This window comes from Triticum urartu, chromosome 7A (genome assembly GCF_056163025.1).
Source record: "Triticum urartu cultivar PI428250 chromosome 7A, HENAU_Tu73, whole genome shotgun sequence".
Taxonomy (NCBI): Eukaryota; Viridiplantae; Streptophyta; class Magnoliopsida; order Poales; family Poaceae; genus Triticum; species Triticum urartu.
The window spans coordinates 28,397,853-28,419,567 of NC_141879.1; the positions used below are offsets into that span (position 1 = coordinate 28,397,853).

Here is a 21,715-nt window from a genome sequence, read left to right on the forward strand (position 1 = left end):
TATACAAGGATGTGATGTGTATGTGTGTAAAATTTCAGAATGAAATACCTTGAGATGCGATTTCTGCAAAAAGAACAAATTCATAGACTTTCGCGATCAATAGTATCATGTGTTAAAAGGCCATAGATTTGTCTTTTTTGCACAACCCTCGTTTCAATGTATTTTGTCCTGAAAATTTACACACGTGTGTGTTATGCCTCCATATATGTCTGTATTTTTTCAGAATTTTTTGAAATGTAAAAATATGAATTTTTTGGAATTTTGAGCTTTCAAAAACTGGCCTCCATGGAGGACGAGCTCCAAAAGCAATTTTCGATAGTTTTGTAGACAAGCACTACACGTAGGAGAAGTAGGAATCAACAATTCAAAACCTGTACAACTCAAAAGAAAAACTGTAAGGTGGACACATGTGGTGTGAGTGTGACTAGGCAGGCGAGAGGGCTTCACCCAAAAATACACCCGAACATACTTCATCGACAGCACATAGCTCACCGATAGTTTGGGGCAAAATCACACATCAACAGTGATGCAAAAGCTAATTAGAGCATCGGTCAGCACTCATATCTCCCAGAAAGGGATGTAGTATTACCATAAAACAGACTTTTGGAGCATGGGCGCATTGGAGCACGTTTTTTCAAATCCCTAAAGAATTATGCTTAATTTTTTTTCCACATGAATACGTATGCATGTGGTCTATGTAAATGTTTCGTTCAATATACGTTGTATTGTATGCTACAAAAAATGACAAATTCCAGCCCCCAAATCAAGGAAAAACAAGCCCATTATTTGCATGTATTTGTCTTTTTCCTGTCTCTCCCAAGCAAACATGTACATTGACGAAAATTTACACAGTTATTATACACTACTATACCTGCATGCACATAAAATTTTGGAATTTTTCGGGCTGTAAAAATCCATTTTGTTAAACACAAAAATGGGCTCAATGTGCCCGCGCTCCAAAGTCACTATTCGTGTATTACCACCATTGTTTATCTATAACAAACCTACTCTTTGACGACCAAGAAGAGCAATTGGCAACAAAATCAACGAGCATCACTGCAGAAAGAGAGGAGAAACCTCTCGATGAACTGGGAGGTGTTTGGTTCAGAAATTGTAACACAAATGGTAATGGAATCAGAATACACTTGTAAAGGAAATGGAATGATAGTGCAGCGATTCGGCAAAAAAGACAAATTTGAAGTCGGTTGAAAAGTTCACTGTTCATATGTTGTTTTGACTCAATTTGTCTTTTTTGCTAAGAGCTATTCGTATGTCCAGATGACCTGAAATTTGGAGCTCACCTCACACATCAAATTATCTAACATATATAAGAAAATGAATTTTTTTTATTTTTTTATGATTTTTTTTGGCCGGGTATAGATGAGCCTGGTCTCATAAATGGATATTCAACGGAATGAGAAAAACTCAACTTTGTTTGTCTTGTGACTTTAACGTCTGCATATATAGTATTTTCTTCAAATATACAAATTGAAGAAAAATCATCACAAGAACAGCCTTGCGTCAGCGTGAACATTGCAATTAGGGGAGCCAAATCATGCGCTACCATGGACGGCGCCTCGCTGCTTACCGCCGCGTACTGCTACCCCACAGCTGCCGCATCGTCCTTTTGGACCGTCGCCATGAACGGCTCGCCATAGCCGCCGGACAGGTTGAGCAACACCGCTGCGTAGAGCCGCTCTCACGTCCCACGCGTACCTGGGCGCCTCCGCCTCATGCCATCCCAATGGGAGATTTCGCTTCGATGGAGAGATTGAGGAGATAGTGGGACACAAGGCGAGAAGAAACGTGAGATTAGTTTGGCCTGGTATCGGCAACCATTTCGGCAGCGGGGTGGGCGGTATCGGCCGTGACTAGCGATGTAATTGGACCACGTGAACTAAACACGAGTAACACGTGAACTAAACACGAGTAACGTTTTCACGTTACGTGCCAAAATTGAGGAACCAAACACCTCCCATGAGGTTGCTAAAGCTATACACTGAGAGGCCGGCCATCTGGATCCTAGCTGGTGCAGTGTCTAAAAGACGAACAAATCCTTAATCTCCAGGAAACATATTCCGGTATGCTGCGAAAAGCACCAGGTGAAAGTGAACACATCATAAAGATGCAAAAAAGCCTAGTGCAAATGAATGTGCTTACTTGAGATTGACCGGCCAGCTGGGTTGGTTTGGGCATCCTTTCTTTTCTTTGGTGGAACACATCCGATCTATTCATCTTCAATTATGGCAGTATAACAAAAACAAAAAATAATAAAGATTACGTCCAGATTTTATAGGCCACGTAGCGACGACTATAAGCTCTGAAGCAAGCCAGAAGCGTGCCGCTATCATTGCCCCTCCCTTACCAGAGCCGAGCAAAACTTTTTGTAGTAGACAGTCGGGAAGTCGTCGTACTAAGGCCTCATACGACCAACGCACCAGAATAGCAACTGCCACCAACGAAGAGTAGCGCAGATCGGAAGGATCCAATCTGAACACACACGAACGCAGCCGAACGGCGAACAGATCCGCCGGAGACACACCTCCACACGCTCACCGATGGTGCTAGATGCACCACCGGAATGGGGGCTAGGCGGGGAGAACCTTATTCTATCTTCAGGTAGCCGCTGTCGTCTCGCCTTACTGAGTAGAACACAAACCCTAACAAAACTAAAAAAACACATCTAAAAACAGAGCCCTCCCACCGGCAAGAGCCGGGATCTACCGTGCTCCCATGGCCCTAAGGCCACCGGAGACGAAGCGGACCAGCGACGGCGTCGGCAGGAGGCGGAGGAACCCTGAAAATTAGGGGAGGACGTGGCTGCGTGAGCGCGCTGTTTTGGGGTATTCCTTTCTGTTGAAAAGGAGTCAGCTGTCTGCGCGAGTCAACTTCCTTAGACTCTGAGTCACCTTCTTTTAAGCTCTGTTGGACAAAACGACATTCTTATCCTATATGCCAATTATACTTAGGTCTACATTTCCATGATATTGTTCTATGGAGGTGGGTGGTTCACTTTTGTTGTTCAACCAGACAACCCTGCCAAACTAAGTGTATTGGGTGTTTTTATTACCAGGACAAAACAACCTTCAAGTGATACTACAACACAGCACAGATCTGTAATACAAGGTGTACCAATAGAAATGGCCATTCTAGGAAATAATTAGGGGGTATCATGATATATGCCACAACAACATGCTCAACTATTTTGAAGGGGTAAAAATGAACATGATACTTCACAATTCAAAAGTTCAAAACAAAATAAATAGTGAAATATGAGGAAAAGCAAAACTTCCACGCACAGGAAATGCACGGCTCAAACTAGAACATAACATGGCCCAAAATCTATTACTTCACTGGAAGGCCTTCTCCAGATGAATTCCATCGATTTGGGAATGATGAGGGAAGTCATGCGGCATATCTTCAGCTTTGAGACCAACACCTCTCAATGTCTCGACAACTTCCTTGTAGACCAGACCGTTTCCTTCCGGCCTCAGATGCAGTCCGTCACTAGGATATGAGGAAAATGATTATTCTATCAGTAAGTTTAGTGGGAAAAAATATATCAAAGTGGATACAAAAAGAAACTAATAAAGAAACGATATTCTTCGAGCTTTTCTTCTTCACATGGCATTCTGAAGTTTTCAATGTTCTCACAACATTTGTAGGGTCATCACCCACTGTTTAGATCAAATCCTCGGTAACTTTCACATGTGTATAATCATAAACATATTAGTACCTTAATCATTTTGTCATTAATCATATAAACCCGCAAAGGGGGCCCTAGAAGAACTTACATGAGTTGTGAGGCTCGCCAACGCAGGTAGCGACTGCGAAAGCCGGACTATCTCCGTCCTCGACAGAAGATTGAGTTGGGTAACGTGTCGTTGCGATGCGGCGGTGACTATGGAAGTCTCTAGTGAAATCTTGTTTCGCACGTGTGGGCAGTGGGTGATGCACGTCCATGTGGAAAGGATGAAACAAAGTGCAGGAAAAATATCCAATTGCTATAACACCCTTATTAAAAAAACTTCATATTTTAAAATGATTTTCTCACATCTAATGAAAGAAAATTTGCCTCACTCATTTCTCTGGCTTGCTGCCCGCGCCGTGTGGCCCCACCACCGCCTCTGGTCCAGCAAGCTCCCGACCGCCCAATACACGTCCACCACATAGGGGATGTGTGACCTTGTTCTCCCAACCTCGGAAGTGCACACAGACATTCCCCATGGTTATCCGAGTAGTTTCAACATGTCACCGCCGTCCTATGTGGTAACTGGCATTCGCGCCTTGTTGACCCACTGATAGGTGGGCCCTGCATAGGTTACCCTAATTAGCCTAACCTATTGTTAGTGTCCCACTGACTAGTGGTCCCCACCCCCTAAATTACCCAGTTAGGCTCTAACCTTAATAACCATTTAATGACATGTGGGCCCATTTATCTGATTGAGCCACACACAAAAATTAGTTGTGCACGCTATATTAAGCGTCAACCTGGTGGGCTGGATGTACATGCGAGTGTATTATTAGCAGGTTGGGGGTCAAACCTAGGGATGACAATGGGTAGGGTATGGGCGGGTATGACCTTCTTCTACCCAAACCCATACCCGCAGAAATCTTCTATACCCACCCGTTTCAATACCCATGTCCATACCCATCGGGTATCCTCTACCCAATGGGTATCCAATGGGTACAATCTATGGCATTTAAATTTTTAAAAAGTAGAGAAATGAGTCTAAAATTCAAGTGATGATGGGCGAGCAGTATAGTATCGACGCGGCTTGCTTCTGTGGGTGGCCTCTTGGAGGAATCAAGTGAGTATGAGCAATGGTTAGTGGGACCCCTACGCTGTGAGAGGCAGCAATGGGAATTCCGGATCATTAGATGAAGAGATGGACATGTGTTCAATGATGATAAGTCAAAATTTCATCACTTCGAGGAGACACATATAACGTAGGAGGAGTGGCGAACAAGTATGTGTGGCCCTATGTGCTATGGCCGGTTTAGGGAATACAAGATTTAGGATGGGCCATGACAGTTGAGTGTTGACTCCACATATCATAGGAGTTAGTTTCATTTAACATTGTTTGTGGGTATCCATTGGGTTATTCATGGGCGCAATTTCATACCCATGCCCTACCCATATATTTTGCGGGTATGGATACCCATTATCCGTGGGTACAAAACCTCTCCAAGTCTTGCCCATGCCCATTGTTTTCGGGTAGGGTACCCGCAGGTACCCATACCCATGGGAAAAACTGCCATCCCTAGTCAAACCACATCCGCCCCAGCCTTTTTCAATTTATTTGAGGGCTTTTGTGCGGAACTAAAAAGATTGCTAGAGGGTTTTCTGCAAAGAATTTTTTTAAGAAAATTGGAGTGTGCGGGTCACCCAACGCCTCCTACAATCCCAGCCACTGACAGGTGGGCCTCCGCCATGTGGGCAGACCATACGACTGGATACAAGAGAAAGCACCGTATTTGCATGTTGGGTCAAGTTATGTGACCGCACTAATGTATTTTGCAAGTTTTGAAATCAAACTGAAAGTCAAGGCCAAGTTATATGACTCAAGTGATAATATTGATACAAGGAAGAAAACAAGACAGATTGTGTGTTAAATGTTCTTGGCTCCAAACAAAGTTGAAACCTGGTCTTTTTTTTTAAGGGAAGATGCCTTAGACATCGGTGTTGTATAGATCGCGTGATGTGCACCCTCAACACTCTGAGTAAAAGGGCAAAGCCCACAATCCTGCATATGGTACGATATAGAATCGACTGGATAGAGAAATTGTGCACGATACTATAGTAGGACAGCAAGGTCACGGCTGCATGCAGGTGAAGGGAATTGATTCAGGGTGCCTAGCTTTCTTTTTTCTTTGGCACTAATTCAGGGGTCTAGCCTGCTAGTGGCCAAAGGCAAAAATATAATACTAGCTGACGATGCCTGCCCTTTCCCAATTTGGCTCTTTCATTGTAGTGAACAGTCGTCTCGAAAGAAACAAGATACAATAAGAAAAAGAAAAAAGGACATATGCTCTTGGCCTCAGAGGAATAAACCCTCTTTGGACCTCATAGTATATGGGAGGCCTTGTCGTCTCATGCGTTGCATGGTCATCCCCATAAAACGGCCTCTCGCCCAGAGGGAAAGCTTGCCATTTTCGTTGAGTCTCACTCACTTTGCATGCCGTCCTAGCTTAGCTAGTTTTCATTTGGATTAGACATTGTGGTGGTGGGTGGTGGTAGGAGGAAGAGGATGGGGCGGGGGAAGACGCAGGTGAAGCTGATAGAGGACCGGACGAGCCGGCGGGTGGCCTTCTCCAAGCGCCGCAGCGGCTTGCACAGGAAGGCTTTCCAGCTCTCCGTGCTCTGCGATGCCGAGGTCGCCCTCATCGTCTTCTCCCCAGGCGGCAGGCTCTACGAGTTTGCCAACGCCGGGTAATTGTATTATTTTTTACCACCCCTCCTTCCTACTCTTTGTTCGCTTGCTGGCGAAAGAAAAATGTGCCCCATCCATGTAGTCATGGATATTCGCGCCAACTATTTTAGCAGCAAAACTCGCTACTCGCCCAAAGCCCTCTGCAAACAAAAAGAAAAAACAAAATTTGTACTTCCAATGAAATTTAATAATAGATCTAATCCTTTTCGCAAAAAAAGAAGCCCTCTGCACTCCACCGTCACACTACGTCCGTCTCGTTCTATATATCTGGGACCGGGTGCACTCCATCCATTTTTCTATCACAATGCACAAACTCAGGCCACCACACACAAGGTTTATGGCCTCTTTGATTTGCAGGATTTTGAAAATGTGAGAGTAGGGAAAACACAGGATTGGAATGTCATGCTCATCTCAATCCTACACAATTTTGGTTTGTTAGATTGCATTTGCATCATAGGAAAAACAAAGGATTCTTTCTAAGAGATTTGAGTGGATGCTAGAAATTCTATGAAAAGTAATACATAGAAATACTTAGGAAAAATTCTTATAGGATTCAATCTTATGAATCAAACAACCAGCATAGAAAAAAATTCTAAGGATTCTAATCCTCCAAAATTCCTATGAATCAAAGGAGCGCTTACTGAAGACTGGGTGAGAGTTGCCGAGCTTTAGAATTGATGTATACTTCTCTCAATGAAAAGAGCAGATAAATCTTTCTCCGTACGTCCGGTTATTGCCCCAGTTTGAGCTAAACTTTAAACAGAAGGGCCTCCAGATGGAAGGACGGTTAGTACATCTAGGCTACTCATTTCCCTATGGCCTAGATTCTTTAACCAATAGGATAATCTGGGATGGAAGGAAAGCAAAAAATATAGTAATATATAGAATAATAACCAAATGCTACTGGCCAGCCTAGAATTACACGGGACGCACTAATGCTTGTCACAATAGCTTATCTTGAGATCGTTTGCCGTGTAGGAGTACTACGTGTTTGATTATGGTTGTTAACCCTGAGTTGATTAACTGTTTATAGAGTAATTAACTGTTATTGTTGTTGTTATTATTGTATATTTTACATCTTAAATTTAAATTCAGCATGCAGAATACAATTGGACGTTATAATGAGACAAACACAAAGGATAGTACTAGCAACCAGGTACATCAAGATATAGAGGTGCATAGTCTGTGTTTCATACACATAGTACTCCCTCTTTATTACTAATATATAGTGCATATTACTTTTGTCTTGCTCAGCTTTTTAAGCTTTTACCAAGTTTGTAGAAAAAGTCATCAGCATCTACAATACCATTAGGTTTATCATGAAATATTTTTCATATCATATGTATTGGTATGCAAATGTTCATATTGTTCTCTATAAACTCAGCCAAACATTACAATTTTTGACTTCAGAAAAATGTAATATGCACTGTATTTTGGCATCGATTGATAGTAGTACCTTGCGGTTTGATTTTAAATTTGACAAAAATTTCAAAAACGCTATGTGATCTCAACTGCAGAAAATAAAAGCTGATGCAGAGGCCTTGTCAAAGAAGCTCGATGCTCTTGAAGCATACAAAAGGTAACAACTATGAGAAATGAGACTATTCCCTCCGTTCCAAAATAGATGACCCAAATTTATACTAAAGTTAGTATAAATTTGGGTCATCTATTTTGGAACGGAGGGAGTACTTTTTATGCGCTACCAGCCAAATTATCGGTTGGAATCCTCTCTATACTGTTGAGATGCAGGAAAATTTTGGGTTCTAATTTAGAAGAATGCTCTATTGAAGAACTGCAAAGCATAGAGGACAGAACTGAAAAAAGCCTTCTTAGCATCAGAACAATGAAGGTTAGCAAATTCTAACTCAGTCCACATGAAGTTTTAGCAATAACGAATCCATGTGTGATTTAATGATACACAAGACAGGCAATGGAATCTTACACAATAGCTAATGCGACGTAAATTCTTAATTATATTAGAGCAAGTATAATAAGGTGACATAAGCAGATTATAAGAGTTGCCACATCAGATTTGTGGTTAGTTTTTTTTTTTGAGGCAAAGATTTGTGGTTAGTTGGAGGAGGGAGAACAAAAATGGGTCGTAAACTTGCATCAAGCTACAACACTGGCTCCAAAAAGCTTCGTGAGAGAGTGAGGTGTGTCAAGTACTAATGTCTTTTTTCAAAAAGGATGTTTAACCTGCCATCTTTGCATCATTAATTACTTAGTATATGTATATTTATATCTAAGTGCAAAGGTAATAGAAACTTAGCATGCTACCAGTACCAGTGCAAGCTTAATGCTACTCAATTATCTTACATGTCAGGCTCGGCGGTTGGAAGAGCAGCTCGCTAAGCTGAGGCAGAATGTGGTGAAGTTGAGCCACCACAAACAAGAACTATATTTCCAGGTAAAGATGGACAATGAAATTGCCTTCAAGAATGAAACAACCCAACTCTGAACACATATCATGTCCCTCATGTGCATCCCGGTCGAGATCACCACCCATCCATGCATCTAGCAAGCAGCTCAACTAAGTGTAACATATAGGAGTATAATGATCTGTCCACTGATGGGCTTGCCCTCGTTAACATGTGCAGTACCAGAAGGAGCACCACCTTGCGATGGCGGCGGCAGCCTCTGCTATGGCAACCTTCCCAGACGACGATGACCACCACGACGTCATGGATGTGGAGACGGAGCTATTTCTTGGATTGCCTGGCTCAAGTCGTTCATAAGAGAGAGTACATGCTGGAGAAAATGCTCAGAATAAGCTGGAAACGTCTCCGTTTCCAGCCTTAGCAATAGCAGACAACGAATGAATGAGACACTAATAAAGCCAACCGTGTTATGTTACCATAGCTGTTTTTGCTTCTTACTTATGATTATTTTCAACGTTAAATGTTGGTCGAGCAAAGGAAAGCACCGAGGCGTTCGCTTCTCCGAGCATGCAAGCGGTTAGGAAAGTAATCCTGCAAGTAGTATCACAGTTGGATCCGGCTTGCCTGCTCCCTTTCCATACTCCCATCCGTGCTCTCACTTCATCCTACGGTTGTCTTTTTTCCTTTTTTCTTTCTAATCTAATCATCTCCCCCCTGATTTTAAGGGGGTGGGGCCGGGCCTTATTTTGTTCCAATCAAATCAAGCCACATACGCGGGAGCACGGATGGGCACACGCCGGGGGAGCAGACAAGTCTCGTCCATCACAGTTTGAACTTTTGATTCTAATCCATGGAAGGAGCAACTGGCATGGTTGTGCCTCTGCTTTGTTAGTGTTTTTTTTTTTGCGACAAGTTACTGTCTTTACCTTTGCCACTCTCTTCGCCTTTGTTACTTTCTTTATTAAATCTTCATCTTTTCATGCTTTCAACTGGCATAGTTGTGCCTATGCTCCCTGAAAATGACCGTGGGGGGAATCTTCCCTGCTCCAAGGGACGTGCACTGCTACCTTCAAAAACATGTGCACGATTGAGATCTGTCCTGAATCTGTCTGGTCCCTTCATTCTCTCTTCCTGCCGTGGTGGAACCGTTGGTGGTGAAGGGAGATGTGGCGTGGCTACGGTTTTATAGGGGAGAAGGCCTTGCACTTTGTCCTTGTTGGTTTCAATTTTATTATTTGATTCTCCGAGTTCCTTCGGAGTGAAATTCAAGTATAAAATACCCTATGAGTGTCTTTTTGTTAATAAAATAAAAATTAGCTCGTCGGTACTCTTGATCGTACACCTTTATTGACCAAAAACATTTGTAAGGCATGAACTTGCCGTACCCCTGAAATATAATAATGACAAAGAACCAAAAGCCAAACAAATGACACGTATCATTCAAGATATGTTTGTAGCTGTATCCGTATCGTACTTGGATAATTCCAAAATTTGGAAGTCAGTTCGGAATCATGGTAAACAGATCCCTTTTTTCATAGACAACCACCAGTTTGCCCTTGCAATCCCTTTTTTTGGAGTGGCCGGAGGCTCGAGCATCGTGCCGAGCCTGGAGCAGCGAGTGGTCAGTCAATTGGGTGATGAACCGATTGCGACATCTTGACAACCTAGGTCGGGTGGCATGCGGTGACAAGCTACTCCTGCGAGATGGGTGAAGGTGGAGAGGCTGGATAATTAGGCGATCTCCATTGGCACCGATGGGCGAAGCCAGTCCCTATTTTTCATGGATCCAAAGAGGTGGGAAGGAAGGAGTAATTGTGTGTACTGGTACTCCTATGACGTGTTCGTTTTTGTACTTAACAGTTTCTAATGAATGTTGCAGATTGAAATATTATGTTAGCCAAAGGATTACCACCATATTTTAAAAATCGAAACGGTGAGGCTATCGGTTCCAATTTGGAATACTTGAGGTGATTCTTTTAAAAGACCAGCCGGTTGACAAGTATGGCTGGAGCGGGCGCGGTCGATGAAGACGGCGTTGCACGCGTGGTTGTGTCGTGGTTAGCCTGTTGACTCTTGAAGGCGTCCAGACCCTCGCCGAAATCGACCACCTGGGTGTCGAGCTACTTGACCTCCGTGGATAGAGAAAAAAAATATTGCAGTAATTCCTCCAAAGTTTTCTGCACACCCTCCATGGCTTGCAACACAAATTTCGTCTGAGCCGACGGAGTCGCCGACAGTGCCGTTGCAACCGCCCTAAATCGAGCCTAGCCCGCTAGGGATTTCGTGTTTGGTCATCGGAGCAACTGGACACCCTTTGCGGTGGATGTTACAGCTCGATCGCGGGATTGTGGTGCAGCGGTGACTGGCAAAGCTCTGAATACCACGTTGTTACGACCCCGGGAGAGATCGAACAGGCATGAGGAGGAGATCCAGGAGAAGGGGATGAGATCCAGAGGTATGAGAAGGGGTAGGTGAGAAGAGAGTTCAGGATGAGAAGGAATCTAAATTATCTCAAATGGCAACATGCCTACACTACCATCACGGCTACACCTTTAACGCCACAGCCTGGCTCAGGCCCACACGTCATACTCACACATCCTAGTGACAACTATTCCACTAGCTCCTCCAGTGGATCCAGTTCTTCTTCTCCTCCAAGTTCCTATTGCTGCACTTGTGCCTCTCTATCTGCCTCTGCTTCAGTGTGGGGCTTGACTGGAGTGGAGGGCGTGACACGAGCATTGTGCTGAGCCTGGAGCAGCGAGTGGTCGGTCAATTGGGTGACGAACCGATTGCAACATCTTGACAACCTACATCGGGTGGCGTGCGGTGACAAGCTACTCCTGCGAGGTGGGTGAAGGTGGAAAGGCTGGATAACTAGGCGATCTCCATTGGCACCGATGGGCGAAGCCGGTCCCTATTTTTCATAGATCCAAAGAGGTGGGAAGGAAGGAGTAATTGCGTGTACTGCTACTCCGATGATGGCGGCCGTGTTCATTTTTGTACTTAACAGTTTGTAACGAATGTTGCGGATTGCAATATTATGTTAGGATTACCACCATATTGAAAAAATTGAAACGATGAGGCTATCAGTTCAAAATTTGGAATACTTGAGGTGATTCTTTTAAAAGACCAGCCCCGGATCAAATGAATACACGTAGTATTGGAGCCAATCCGTTAATAAATCATAAATTGTTGCTAGCCGAGTTGGTCATTGGGCCTTTAGTGTGCCTTTGGCTAAGGGTAATATTTCCCTAGATTTTACTAAAAGACCAGTGCATCTTTAAAAAAATATAAGGTGTGTGATATCACCTGACATTTTCCCTCTTGGCATTACCAGCTTGCTTCTACTGAAATCTAACAACATGAAGCTATCTTCTTTATTAATAGCAAACTAATTATTGCTGCCTCTGTAAATAAATATAAGACATTTCCTCTAAAACGTCTTATATTTATGTACAGAGGGAGTACAAAATAGTTGAAAATTTAGGTTCTTTATAAGTCAAAATTCCTTAAGTTTAATCAACTATATGGGAAAATATGTTAAGACTTACAAAAAAAGAGCATAGTATGAAAATATCTATATCTATACTGAATAATACTAATAAATGGCACATGCCATGCACGTGTTGTGAAACTCATATTTGGATGGACGTCTGTCAATCATTTTTGTATTTATTAACTTGTTTCTTTCAACTGAGATGCATACACACGCACATAGACAAAAATGATAATAAGTTTGCTAATCTCACACAGTTTCTAGAAAAAGGTATAATTAAAACTATGATGAGCCTATTCATAGAAATCATTAAGTAACTAATGATCAACTGTAAGAATTTTTTTTAAATTATAGCGGTGCATTATTTGTTTTTCACATTTTAAAGTACCAGGGAGAAAAGGTAAATTCCTCCAATGTTTTTCTTGATAAAATTTAATACGTTCTAGACTAAGCAATGTAGAGAGATTAAGTCCCTTATTTATCGTTATAAAACAGATGGTTATTCGAACGACTAAATATGTTTGATTGTTTTTTTTTTGTGATGGATACTCAAACATTGTTTTTTTTCTGTGATGGATACTCAAACATTGTTGATAGAAACAAAGAGAAACCATGTCACAACATTTGTAAAACAATCTATAAGTAAATGTAAAAGATATTTAGTTACAACAGTATATCACATTCATGCTTCTATTTTACCTATGGTTTTTTAGTTTGGTAAAAAAAACGCGTCTTTCCGGAAGCTGTAGCGTCCCATGTCTTCATGTCATTTATCGCAATCTACTATCTCCTACCGTGAGCATGCTACAATTTTCTACTCTCTCTCTCTCTCTCTCCAATGATTGTATTAATGCAATTTAGTAACTCCTACACTAAGCAACGAAGAGAGTACCAAGTCTCTTGTTTATCCTGATAAATCATATTAGATCAATGATTATATATGTTTGTTTGTGGGAAAATGATTATATATACTTGATCAATCCGAATCTTACAAAGAAAATGTTGGTAAAAACAAACAGAACTATGTCACAACATTTGTAACCTAAGTGAAGGGGGTATCGATCTGCTTTGTTTTGGTCTATTTGGAAAAGTAGAAATGGAATTATCTTTGAAAATAAAAGGATAAATGATCCTTTCTCTATAATCAAACTAATGAGTCACTGGTTGGTTGATTGGTCTATCTTGCAGACAAAGGAGCCGCAAAAAAAGGTGTTGGAGTTGGGAGCAAGACTGCTAGAGCGAGTAGCAAGTGAATTTTACATAGCGACGCAGGGGTGGAGAATCAGTGTGGCGAGACTGGAGGGATGAAAGACTCTACCGCCTGCTAAAGCTGTTGCTCATGAACGTTGCTGTGGTGCTCTAGTGGTTTTTCATGATCTTTTGGTGTCCTTTTGAACTATGTAATCCCATGTTGTTGGGGGCTGCAGACTACAGACTCGCTGGTAGTTTGTTTATGTTGCGAGATGATCTATCTGGTAGTTTATCGTTTCTAGTTATCTGTTCTAGGGCGAATACTTTGGTTGATGGTGGTTTTCAGTATTGAAAATCGGAAGGGGGAAGCCCTTCTTTGATAAAAAAAAGAATCTATAAGTGAAGGTAAAAGTATTATTTTTGAGAACTAGGTAAACAATATTTAGTGATGACACATATTACATTCACACTTTTAGGCCTCCTTTGGTTTATAGGAATTTCGTAGGGTGGGTTTTTTAAGGAAATATTCTTATAGAGCTCTTTGATTTGTAGGAATGAAATCTTATTCCTATGGAGAAAATCTTCCTATCCTTCACATTTCATAGAAAAATAAACATTAGCCTAGATTCAATGAAAAAAATCCTATGATGTGAAACAAAGGACATCTCCTTTCATTTTCCTACTCATAGGATTTGAGATGCATGACATCTCATTTTCTATAATTTTCTATTCCTATAATTTTCCTACCCTATGAACCAAACGAGGCCTTATTGTACTTGCAGTTCTCTAATTTTGTAAAATAGTAAATGCGCACGTGCAATGCATGTTAATATTTAGGCAATATATTAATTGCACGTGGATATTAGGTATGCTATTATTTATGTGTTAATTCTATGATTAGTGCAATATTTGGTATGATAATAATTGCACGTTAAACACGTTGGACGCTCGCCATTGGAGCAGTCTAGGTCGTTGGATTGACTTAGTTTGATGGCCGAGATCAATTGGATCTGCCCCTTTAGGTCTTTTTATATTGGTATAGATATAGATATAGATAAAAATGTGTCTTTTTACATAAGATGTACCGCTGCATCTGTTTGCTGGCTTGTTGCTAGTTGTTGCTAGTACAGTAGTACTCTCTCTCTCTCTCATTTGCTTGCAGTTGCTAATACTACTACTTGGGTCAGCATGCCAGAACTTTCCAGAAAGAGATGGGAGAATCACGCGTGCAGCCTATTCAGAGAAGGGCACGCTGCAGCACAGTGGTAGAGTCCACTACGGATCCCAGCAATGTGGACCATTTGATGAGGCTACCAATGGTGCAGTTGTGGCCACGATGTCCCCTGGTTTAAGAGGTTAAATGTGAGCCGTCGGATAAGTATGATCCAACGGTCCATATAAGCTGATATTCATACACTATATAGGAGTATAGAAATGGGCTATTACTTCTGACGGTACGTCAAAGAAATTAGCCCCCGGAGTTGCCTACAAATTACCCACTATGCCATCTGTAAGTGAAGAGAATAATCCGATTTTATTTTAGAGTCGCCATGGAGTTTGGTTCTTATAGAGCGATGACTCCTGATTTCACAAGCATGGGAGTGCCAGCCAGGTGTACCCACTTTTTTTCTCGTCTTTTCTCTCCTCACCGCATGAGGTCATGGGCTGGCCCATGCACGCCGTGTGACGCCCTATTTTTTCCATTTCGTATTTTGCTTTTTTTATTCTCATTTCTTTTTTATTTTTCCTTCTTTAAATTATTTTAGGATTTCAAAAAATTTCAAATTACTAAAAGTTGTAAGTTTTGAAGAAAAATCAACAAATGATTATATGTTTGTGAATTAAAAAAGGCTTGGGAAACCATAAAATGTTCGTGATTTTCAATACCTGTCCGCATATTATAAAAAAAATCGTTATTTCAAAAATCTTCTCACGGAATTAAAAATTTCATGATTTTTAAAAATAGTTGTGTATTTCAATTATATCTGGGAATTTGAAAAACAAATGTCCATGAAATTTGAAAAATACCATCTGAAATGATTTGAAAAAATGGTCGGGGAATACAATAATATTCATGATTTTGAAAAAAAATCATGTATTCAAAACATATTCGTGAATCTGAAAACAGTCCATGAAAATTTAGAAGATGTTCACAAAATTCAAAAACATATCTCAAATTTCAAAAGTTGTTCCCCAATTTTTTTTAAAAGCTCATTAATTCAAAAAGTGTTTGTTGAGTCAAAAATGTTCATAAATTCGAAAATTGTTCATTCATTTCAAAAAATGTCGTCTCAACATAAGAAATTTTTGTAGTAGGCGTTCATTTAGTATTTTATCTCTAGGATTTGATTAGTTTTTAAAAAGTCTTTATATGTCTAGGCGTTGATAGTAGTTCGTGCTCGATGAGATTTGCTTTTAGAGTTTCAAACATTCCGTTGCACGGCACAATGACAAGTGTGGCGTGACGAGGAAAGCTAGTAACCTTGGGATTTACCACATCGAATGCATTGTGCTCATGTGGACATCGCGACCATCATCAGCGAAGATGGGAAGAAAGATAAGTGACAACGGGCCACCATGTTAAAATAGAGGATGCTCACATGTCATGGTATTGAGCCATACATATTTGGCTAGGGCGTAATATTTTTGTCTCCTGTTACAATGCACAGATACGTCAAAGAAATTGCCTCCAAATTTACAAAACATTCCGCACCGATGTCACCTACAAGTGATAAACAAACATTTCACACAGGAAAATCCCAGGGCCGGCCCATGCAGTGGCAACCATCTATACTATGCTCTGCGTGCCGGGAGAAGACATAGCGTGCCTCATCGGCCTGGCCCATGTCCGGCGACCTGTTATTCAATTTCGTTTTCATTACCAATTGAAAAAATTCCTATCACTTAAAAATGAGAATTTTAAACTAAAATGTTTAATAGTTCATAAATGCTTGCGGATTCAAAAAATATTCGCATTTTTTTTGAAAAATTCATGGATTTTTAAAAAGTTCATTTATTAAGAAAGGTTAATGAAATTGTATAAAATTTTACCAATTGAAAATATCCTAAAATTTCAAATTTTGTTCATGACCTACAAAATAGTTTGTTGATTCATAAAATGTTCACTGATTCAAAAGATGACCTTGCATTTAAAAAAATAATAATATTCGGTAATTTCAGAATTAGGTTTCACGAATTTCCAAAAAAATATTCGTCGATTTCAGAAAGGTTTGCCTTTTGAAAGAAAATGTTTCTAAATATGTCCACAAGTTTCTAATATTTTGCATATAGTATAAAATATTCATGTATCCAAAAATGTTTATGATTTTAGAAAATGTTTAAATCTTTAAAAATGTTCATGAATTTAGAAAAATTTCATGATTTACGTTCTTGAGTTTAAAGGAATGTTCATGATTTTTAAAAATTGTTTACGATTTCATGTAAATGAGAGTGAAGTGTATCTCGGTGATACGACAAAATGTGATCATGGTCATTGAAGATTATGATTTTTGGTTCCTAATTGCTTAAAAGTGCAGCTACGCTATCTCGTCGTTTCGAGCGCACCCATCGCTGTCGTCAGATCAAACATCAGCGCGATGGTAGCCAATGACCTGTGCATGTCACGACAGGAGCGTGGTCCCACATTTGGGCAGTGTACCATGCGAGGAGTAATCCAGTTGGAAAGTGTAGGTCTGTATGCATTTATTTTGCATTTTCAAATTTTTTTAAAAAGCTATAACTTTTGAACCAAGCATCGAAATTAAGATCTGTTTTCACCCCTAGGTTTCTCGCGACGAGCTCTTCAAAACCTGATTCCATATGAGTATGTTTTGACTAACTTTTTTCACCAGCAACTTTGGGTGATTTGGAGACAACTTTAATACTATAGAAAAGCAACTTTTTTTTAGTTTGCGTAGTATGACTACATATCATCGAAAATTTCGTTCAAGTTGGCTTCACCTCTAACTTACCTATCATAACTAGCAAGTATTCTATCGTAGCTAAGATTGACCTCCAAGTTGATAATATTATAGACAACTTAGTTTTGAAGGTAGACAAACATTATCATGAGTTGCCAGGCATGACTAACGAGTAGCCTTAACATCATCGTCAATTGCAGGCAATACTTTTTGGTATGTAAGAAACTTAGTTTCATAGATAGGCAACTTAGCACCGGTGGGTGGCCTCTTAATGTATTGTAGGCAATTGAAATAGTAATCACGGGCAACTAACCATCATCGGTGGGCAACTTGATAGTGTTTGTAGGCAATTTAGAAAAACAATGATGAACAACTTCATAATATTGTAGGCAACTAATATTTTAAAATTAGGCAACTGAGCAGCAATGATAGGCAACTAATTACCAATAGCGGACAACTAGACATCAATGGTAGGCAATTTCATAGTATTTGTAGACAACTGAGCATCGACCATAGGCAACTGACCATCAATGATAGGCAACTGAGTATCAATCGTAGGCAAGTCAGCATCAATGTTAGGCAATTTCATAGTATTTATAGGCAACTGAACATCAATCATAGGCAACTAACCATCAATGATAGGAAACTGACTATCAATGTTAGGCAATTTCATAGTATTTGTAGGCAACTGAACATCAATCGTAGGCAACTGAGCATCAATGATAGGCAACTGAGCAGCCATGATAGACAAGTTGGGATAAAGTTAGCAAGGTTCATAGGTACACTTAGTGTAGTGAATTTGCTTGTATGTCGCACTAAAGGCCCCTCATGTTTTGTGTGATTTTCTTGTTTTTACACAAATCAACCTAATAGGAAGTCATACTAGGTCAAAAATAAGAAGTTGCTTTCCTATAGCACCAAAGTTGTCTCCATTCCACCCGAAGTTTCTCATAAAAAAGTTCGTCGAAACATACTCTTATAGGATCTAGTTTTAAAGAATTCGTCACCAGAAACCCAACAGTCAAAACGGATCTGAATTCCAACCTTCGAATCAAAGTTATAGCTTTTTATTTTTTTGGAACATCAATTAAATGCACGTGAGATATGAAACATGGCTGATTTGTTAAACGAGAGTCACGTGAAAAGAGGACCACTTTGTTGGAAATATGCCCTAGAGGCAATAATAAATTGATTATTATTATATTTCCTTCTTCATGATAATCGTTTATTATCCATGCTAGAATTGTATTGATAGGAAACTCAGATACATGTGTGGATACATAGACAACACCATGTCCCTAGTAAGCCTCTAGTTGACTAGCTCGTTGATCAATAGATGGTTACGGTTTCCTGACCATGGACATTGGATGTCGTTGATAACGGGATCACATCATTAGGAGAATGATGTGGTGGACAAGACCCAATCCTAAGCCTAGCACAAGATCATGTAGTTCGTATGCTAAAGATTTTCTAATGTCAAGTATCATTTCCTTAGACCATGAGATTGTGCAACTCCCGGATACCGTAGGAGTGATTTGGGTGTGCCAAACGTCACAACGTACCTGGGTGGCTATAAAGGTACACTACAGGTATCTCCGAAAGTGTCTGTTGGGTTGGCACGAATCGAGACTGGGATTTGTCACTCCGTGTAAGCGGAGAGGTATCTCTGGGCCCACTCGGTAGGACATCATCATAATGTGCACAGTGTGATCAAGGAGTTGATCACGGGATGATGTGTTACGGAACGAGTAAAAGAGACTTGCCGGTAACGAGATTGAACAAGGTATCGAGATACCGACGATCGAATCTCGGGCAAGTATCGTACCGATGGACAAAGGGAATTGCATACGGGATTGATTAAGTCCTTGACATCGTGGTTCATCCGATGAGATCATCGAGGAGCATGTGGGAGCCAACATGGGTATCTAGATCCCGCTGTTGGTTATTGGCCGGAGAGTCGTCTCGGTCATGTCTACGTGTCTCCCGAACCCGTAGGGTCTACACACTTAAGGTTCGGTGACGCTAGGGTTATAGAGATATTAGTATGCGGTAACCCGAATGTTGTTCGGAGTCCCGGATGAGATCCCGGACGTCACGAGGAGTTACGGAATGGTCCGGAGGTAAAGAATTATATATAGGAAGTGCTATTTCGGCCATCGGGACAAGTTCCGGGGTCACCGGTATTGTACCGGGACCACCGAAAGGGTTCCGGGGGTCCACCGGGTGGGGCCACCTGCCCCGGGGGGGCACATGGGCTGTAGGGGTGTGCGCCTTGGCCTATATGGGCCAAGGGCACCAGCCCCAAGAGGCCCATGCGCCAAGAGATAAGGAAAGGAAGAGTCCTAAAGGGGGAAGGCACCTCCTAGGTGACTTGGGGAGGAGGGACTCCTCCCTAGCCGCACCCTTCCTTGGAGGAAGGGCCAAGGCTGCGCCCCCCCCCCCCTTCTCCCTTGGCCCTATATATAGTGGGGGGAAGGGAGGGCAGCCCAACCTAAGCCCTGGCGCCTCCCTCTCCCTCCCGTGACACATCTCCCTCCTCCCGCAGCGCTTGGCGAAGCCCTGTTGGAATCCCACTATTTCCACCACCACGCCGTCGTGCTGCTGGATCTCCATCAACCTCTCCTTCCCCTTGCTGGATCAAGAAGGAGGAGACGTCGTTGCTCCGTACGTGTGTTGAACGCGGAGGTGCCGTCCGTTCGGCACTAGGATCTCCGGTGATTTGGATCACGACGAGTACGACTCCTTCAACCCCGTTCTCTTGAACGCTTCCGCTTAGCGATCTACAAGGGTATGTAGATGCACTCTCCTTCCCCTCGTTGCTGGTCTCTCCATAGATAGATCTTGGTGACACGTAGGAAAATTTTAAATTTCTGTTACGTCCCCCAACACACTTTTTCCTGACCAGGACAGCTAGGTGAGACCTTACGGAGAAAGCTATAATTTTCTATTTAGGTAGGTCTGCTCGGCTGTCTGGTCGCTCGTGCGAGCCGCTTCTTCTTTTTCTGAGAGAGCGCTTGGTGCTGCGATCGGGCGCCTGTGCGCCATCCAGCCACGTCCTTTTTTGTTTCTTCCATTGCAATGCACACTTCGTTCTGGAATTTAATATATTGAGACTAATTTGGTGTTCGAGATATTTAATAGTATATGTTTCTATAGTCTTGTCAAATTTAAACAAGATTGAGTTGAGACAAATCCAGAACTTCAACTATTCTGAAACCTAAAATGCTACACTTACGGGGCTGGGGTTACAGAATGAAGTTACGGGACGACGTGTGCCAATAAGCTAGTTGAAACAAAGGGAGTAACTAGGTAGGCCACTTGTGATTTATTCTGTTCTACTCGACTACGGAGGCAAAGGCAGTACAAGTACAATAACTAGCTTACTGAAACTACAGAGCACCGACTGATCGATGGAGCTACGTAAGTTGCCCTAGTAGTTCTTGATGCTGCCGTTGACGTCTACGTTGACGTTGGCCACGTCGACGGCGGCGGGACTCTCCACGTCCTCCATCTCCTCCTCCTGGACGAACACCGCCTGGTCCAGCACCGACGCCGTCCCGCCCACGCCTCCGTACAGGTGTTGTGGTGGGGCGGGATGCGCGCCGCCGACGTGGGTGTCAGCGTCAGCGTCGGCATCGGCATCGGCGGGGACGAAGGCGCCCGTGTCCTGGTCGGCCGAAGACGCCGCTGACCCCTCCGTGGTGGCCGCCGTGGCACCTCCGAACAGGTGCGGTGGAGCGGCAGCCGAGCCGCCGCCGTGAGAATCGGCGCCGGCGGGGACGAAGACACCAGTGTCCTGGTCGGGCACCCACGACGCGTCCTCGCCGCCGTCAAGCGCTCCGCCGATGGTCTCGTCCGGCAGCACCGTGGCGACGTGCTCCTCCTCGCCCTGGAGCACCTCGACGTTCTTGCGGTTGAGCGCCGCCTCCACCTGCGCCCCCGTCATCGCCCCCGCTGCGGCGCAGCTGCATGCAATCGCCCTTTTCGTCGGATAAAGACGCGCAAAAATCTCCGCTTTATTCCACTAGCGATGCTTTTCGCATGATGTTTTCAACATCTTTTTCTGTCCTGTTCCCTCCATTAAAATAATATAAGATGCAAGTCTTTTTAAAGATTTTAGTATGGACTACATATGCATGTGCATAGACGTAGTTTAGAGTGTAGATTCAGCATTTTATTCGTATTTAGTACATCATATAATCTCTAAAACGACTTATATTTAGAAACGGAGGGAGTATTACATTTTTTAAAGTCAAATTTGTGTATGAATGTATGCTTAGCATTTAAAATTTG

The 21,715-nt window shown here is 42.1% G+C and overlaps 2 protein-coding genes across 2 annotated transcripts; one reads left to right on the top strand and one right to left on the bottom strand.

The window, feature by feature from the left end:
• The first annotated feature begins 6,230 nt into the window (after positions 1 to 6,230).
• LOC125524112 (MADS-box transcription factor 50-like) lies at positions 6,231 to 9,172 on the top strand. Its single transcript, XM_048689185.2, has 6 exons — positions 6,231 to 6,433; positions 7,530 to 7,608; positions 7,952 to 8,013; positions 8,184 to 8,283; positions 8,761 to 8,844; positions 9,035 to 9,172. Exons 1-6 carry the CDS (start codon positions 6,252 to 6,254, stop codon positions 9,170 to 9,172), a joined length of 645 nt encoding a protein of 214 aa, XP_048545142.2. The 5' UTR covers positions 6,231 to 6,251.
• An 11,543-nt stretch (positions 9,173 to 20,715) lies between these two features.
• Positions 20,716 to 21,368, bottom strand: LOC147957242 (uncharacterized). Its single transcript, XM_087537092.1, has one exon. The coding sequence runs from the start codon at positions 21,366 to 21,368 to the stop codon at positions 20,853 to 20,855; it is 516 nt and encodes a 171-aa protein (XP_087393218.1). The 3' UTR covers positions 20,716 to 20,852.
• Between the last annotated feature and the right edge of the window lie 347 nt (positions 21,369 to 21,715).

What these genes read in the sequence shown, in the direction of transcription:
- LOC125524112 (XM_048689185.2), top strand. Translation starts at nt 6,252, where the DNA reads ATGGGGCGGGGGAAGACGCAGGTGAAGCTGATAGAGGACCGGACGAGC. An exon ending in GCTCTTGAAGCATACAAAAG is followed by an intron (nt 8,014 to 8,183) that starts GTAACAACTATG and finishes GTTGAGATGCAG; the next exon opens with GAAAATTTTGGGTTCTAATT. An exon ending in AACAAGAACTATATTTCCAG is followed by an intron (nt 8,845 to 9,034) that starts GTAAAGATGGAC and finishes TAACATGTGCAG; the next exon opens with TACCAGAAGGAGCACCACCT.
- LOC147957242 (XM_087537092.1), bottom strand. Translation starts at nt 21,368, where the DNA reads ATGACGGGGGCGCAGGTGGAGGCGGCGCTCAACCGCAAGAACGTCGAG.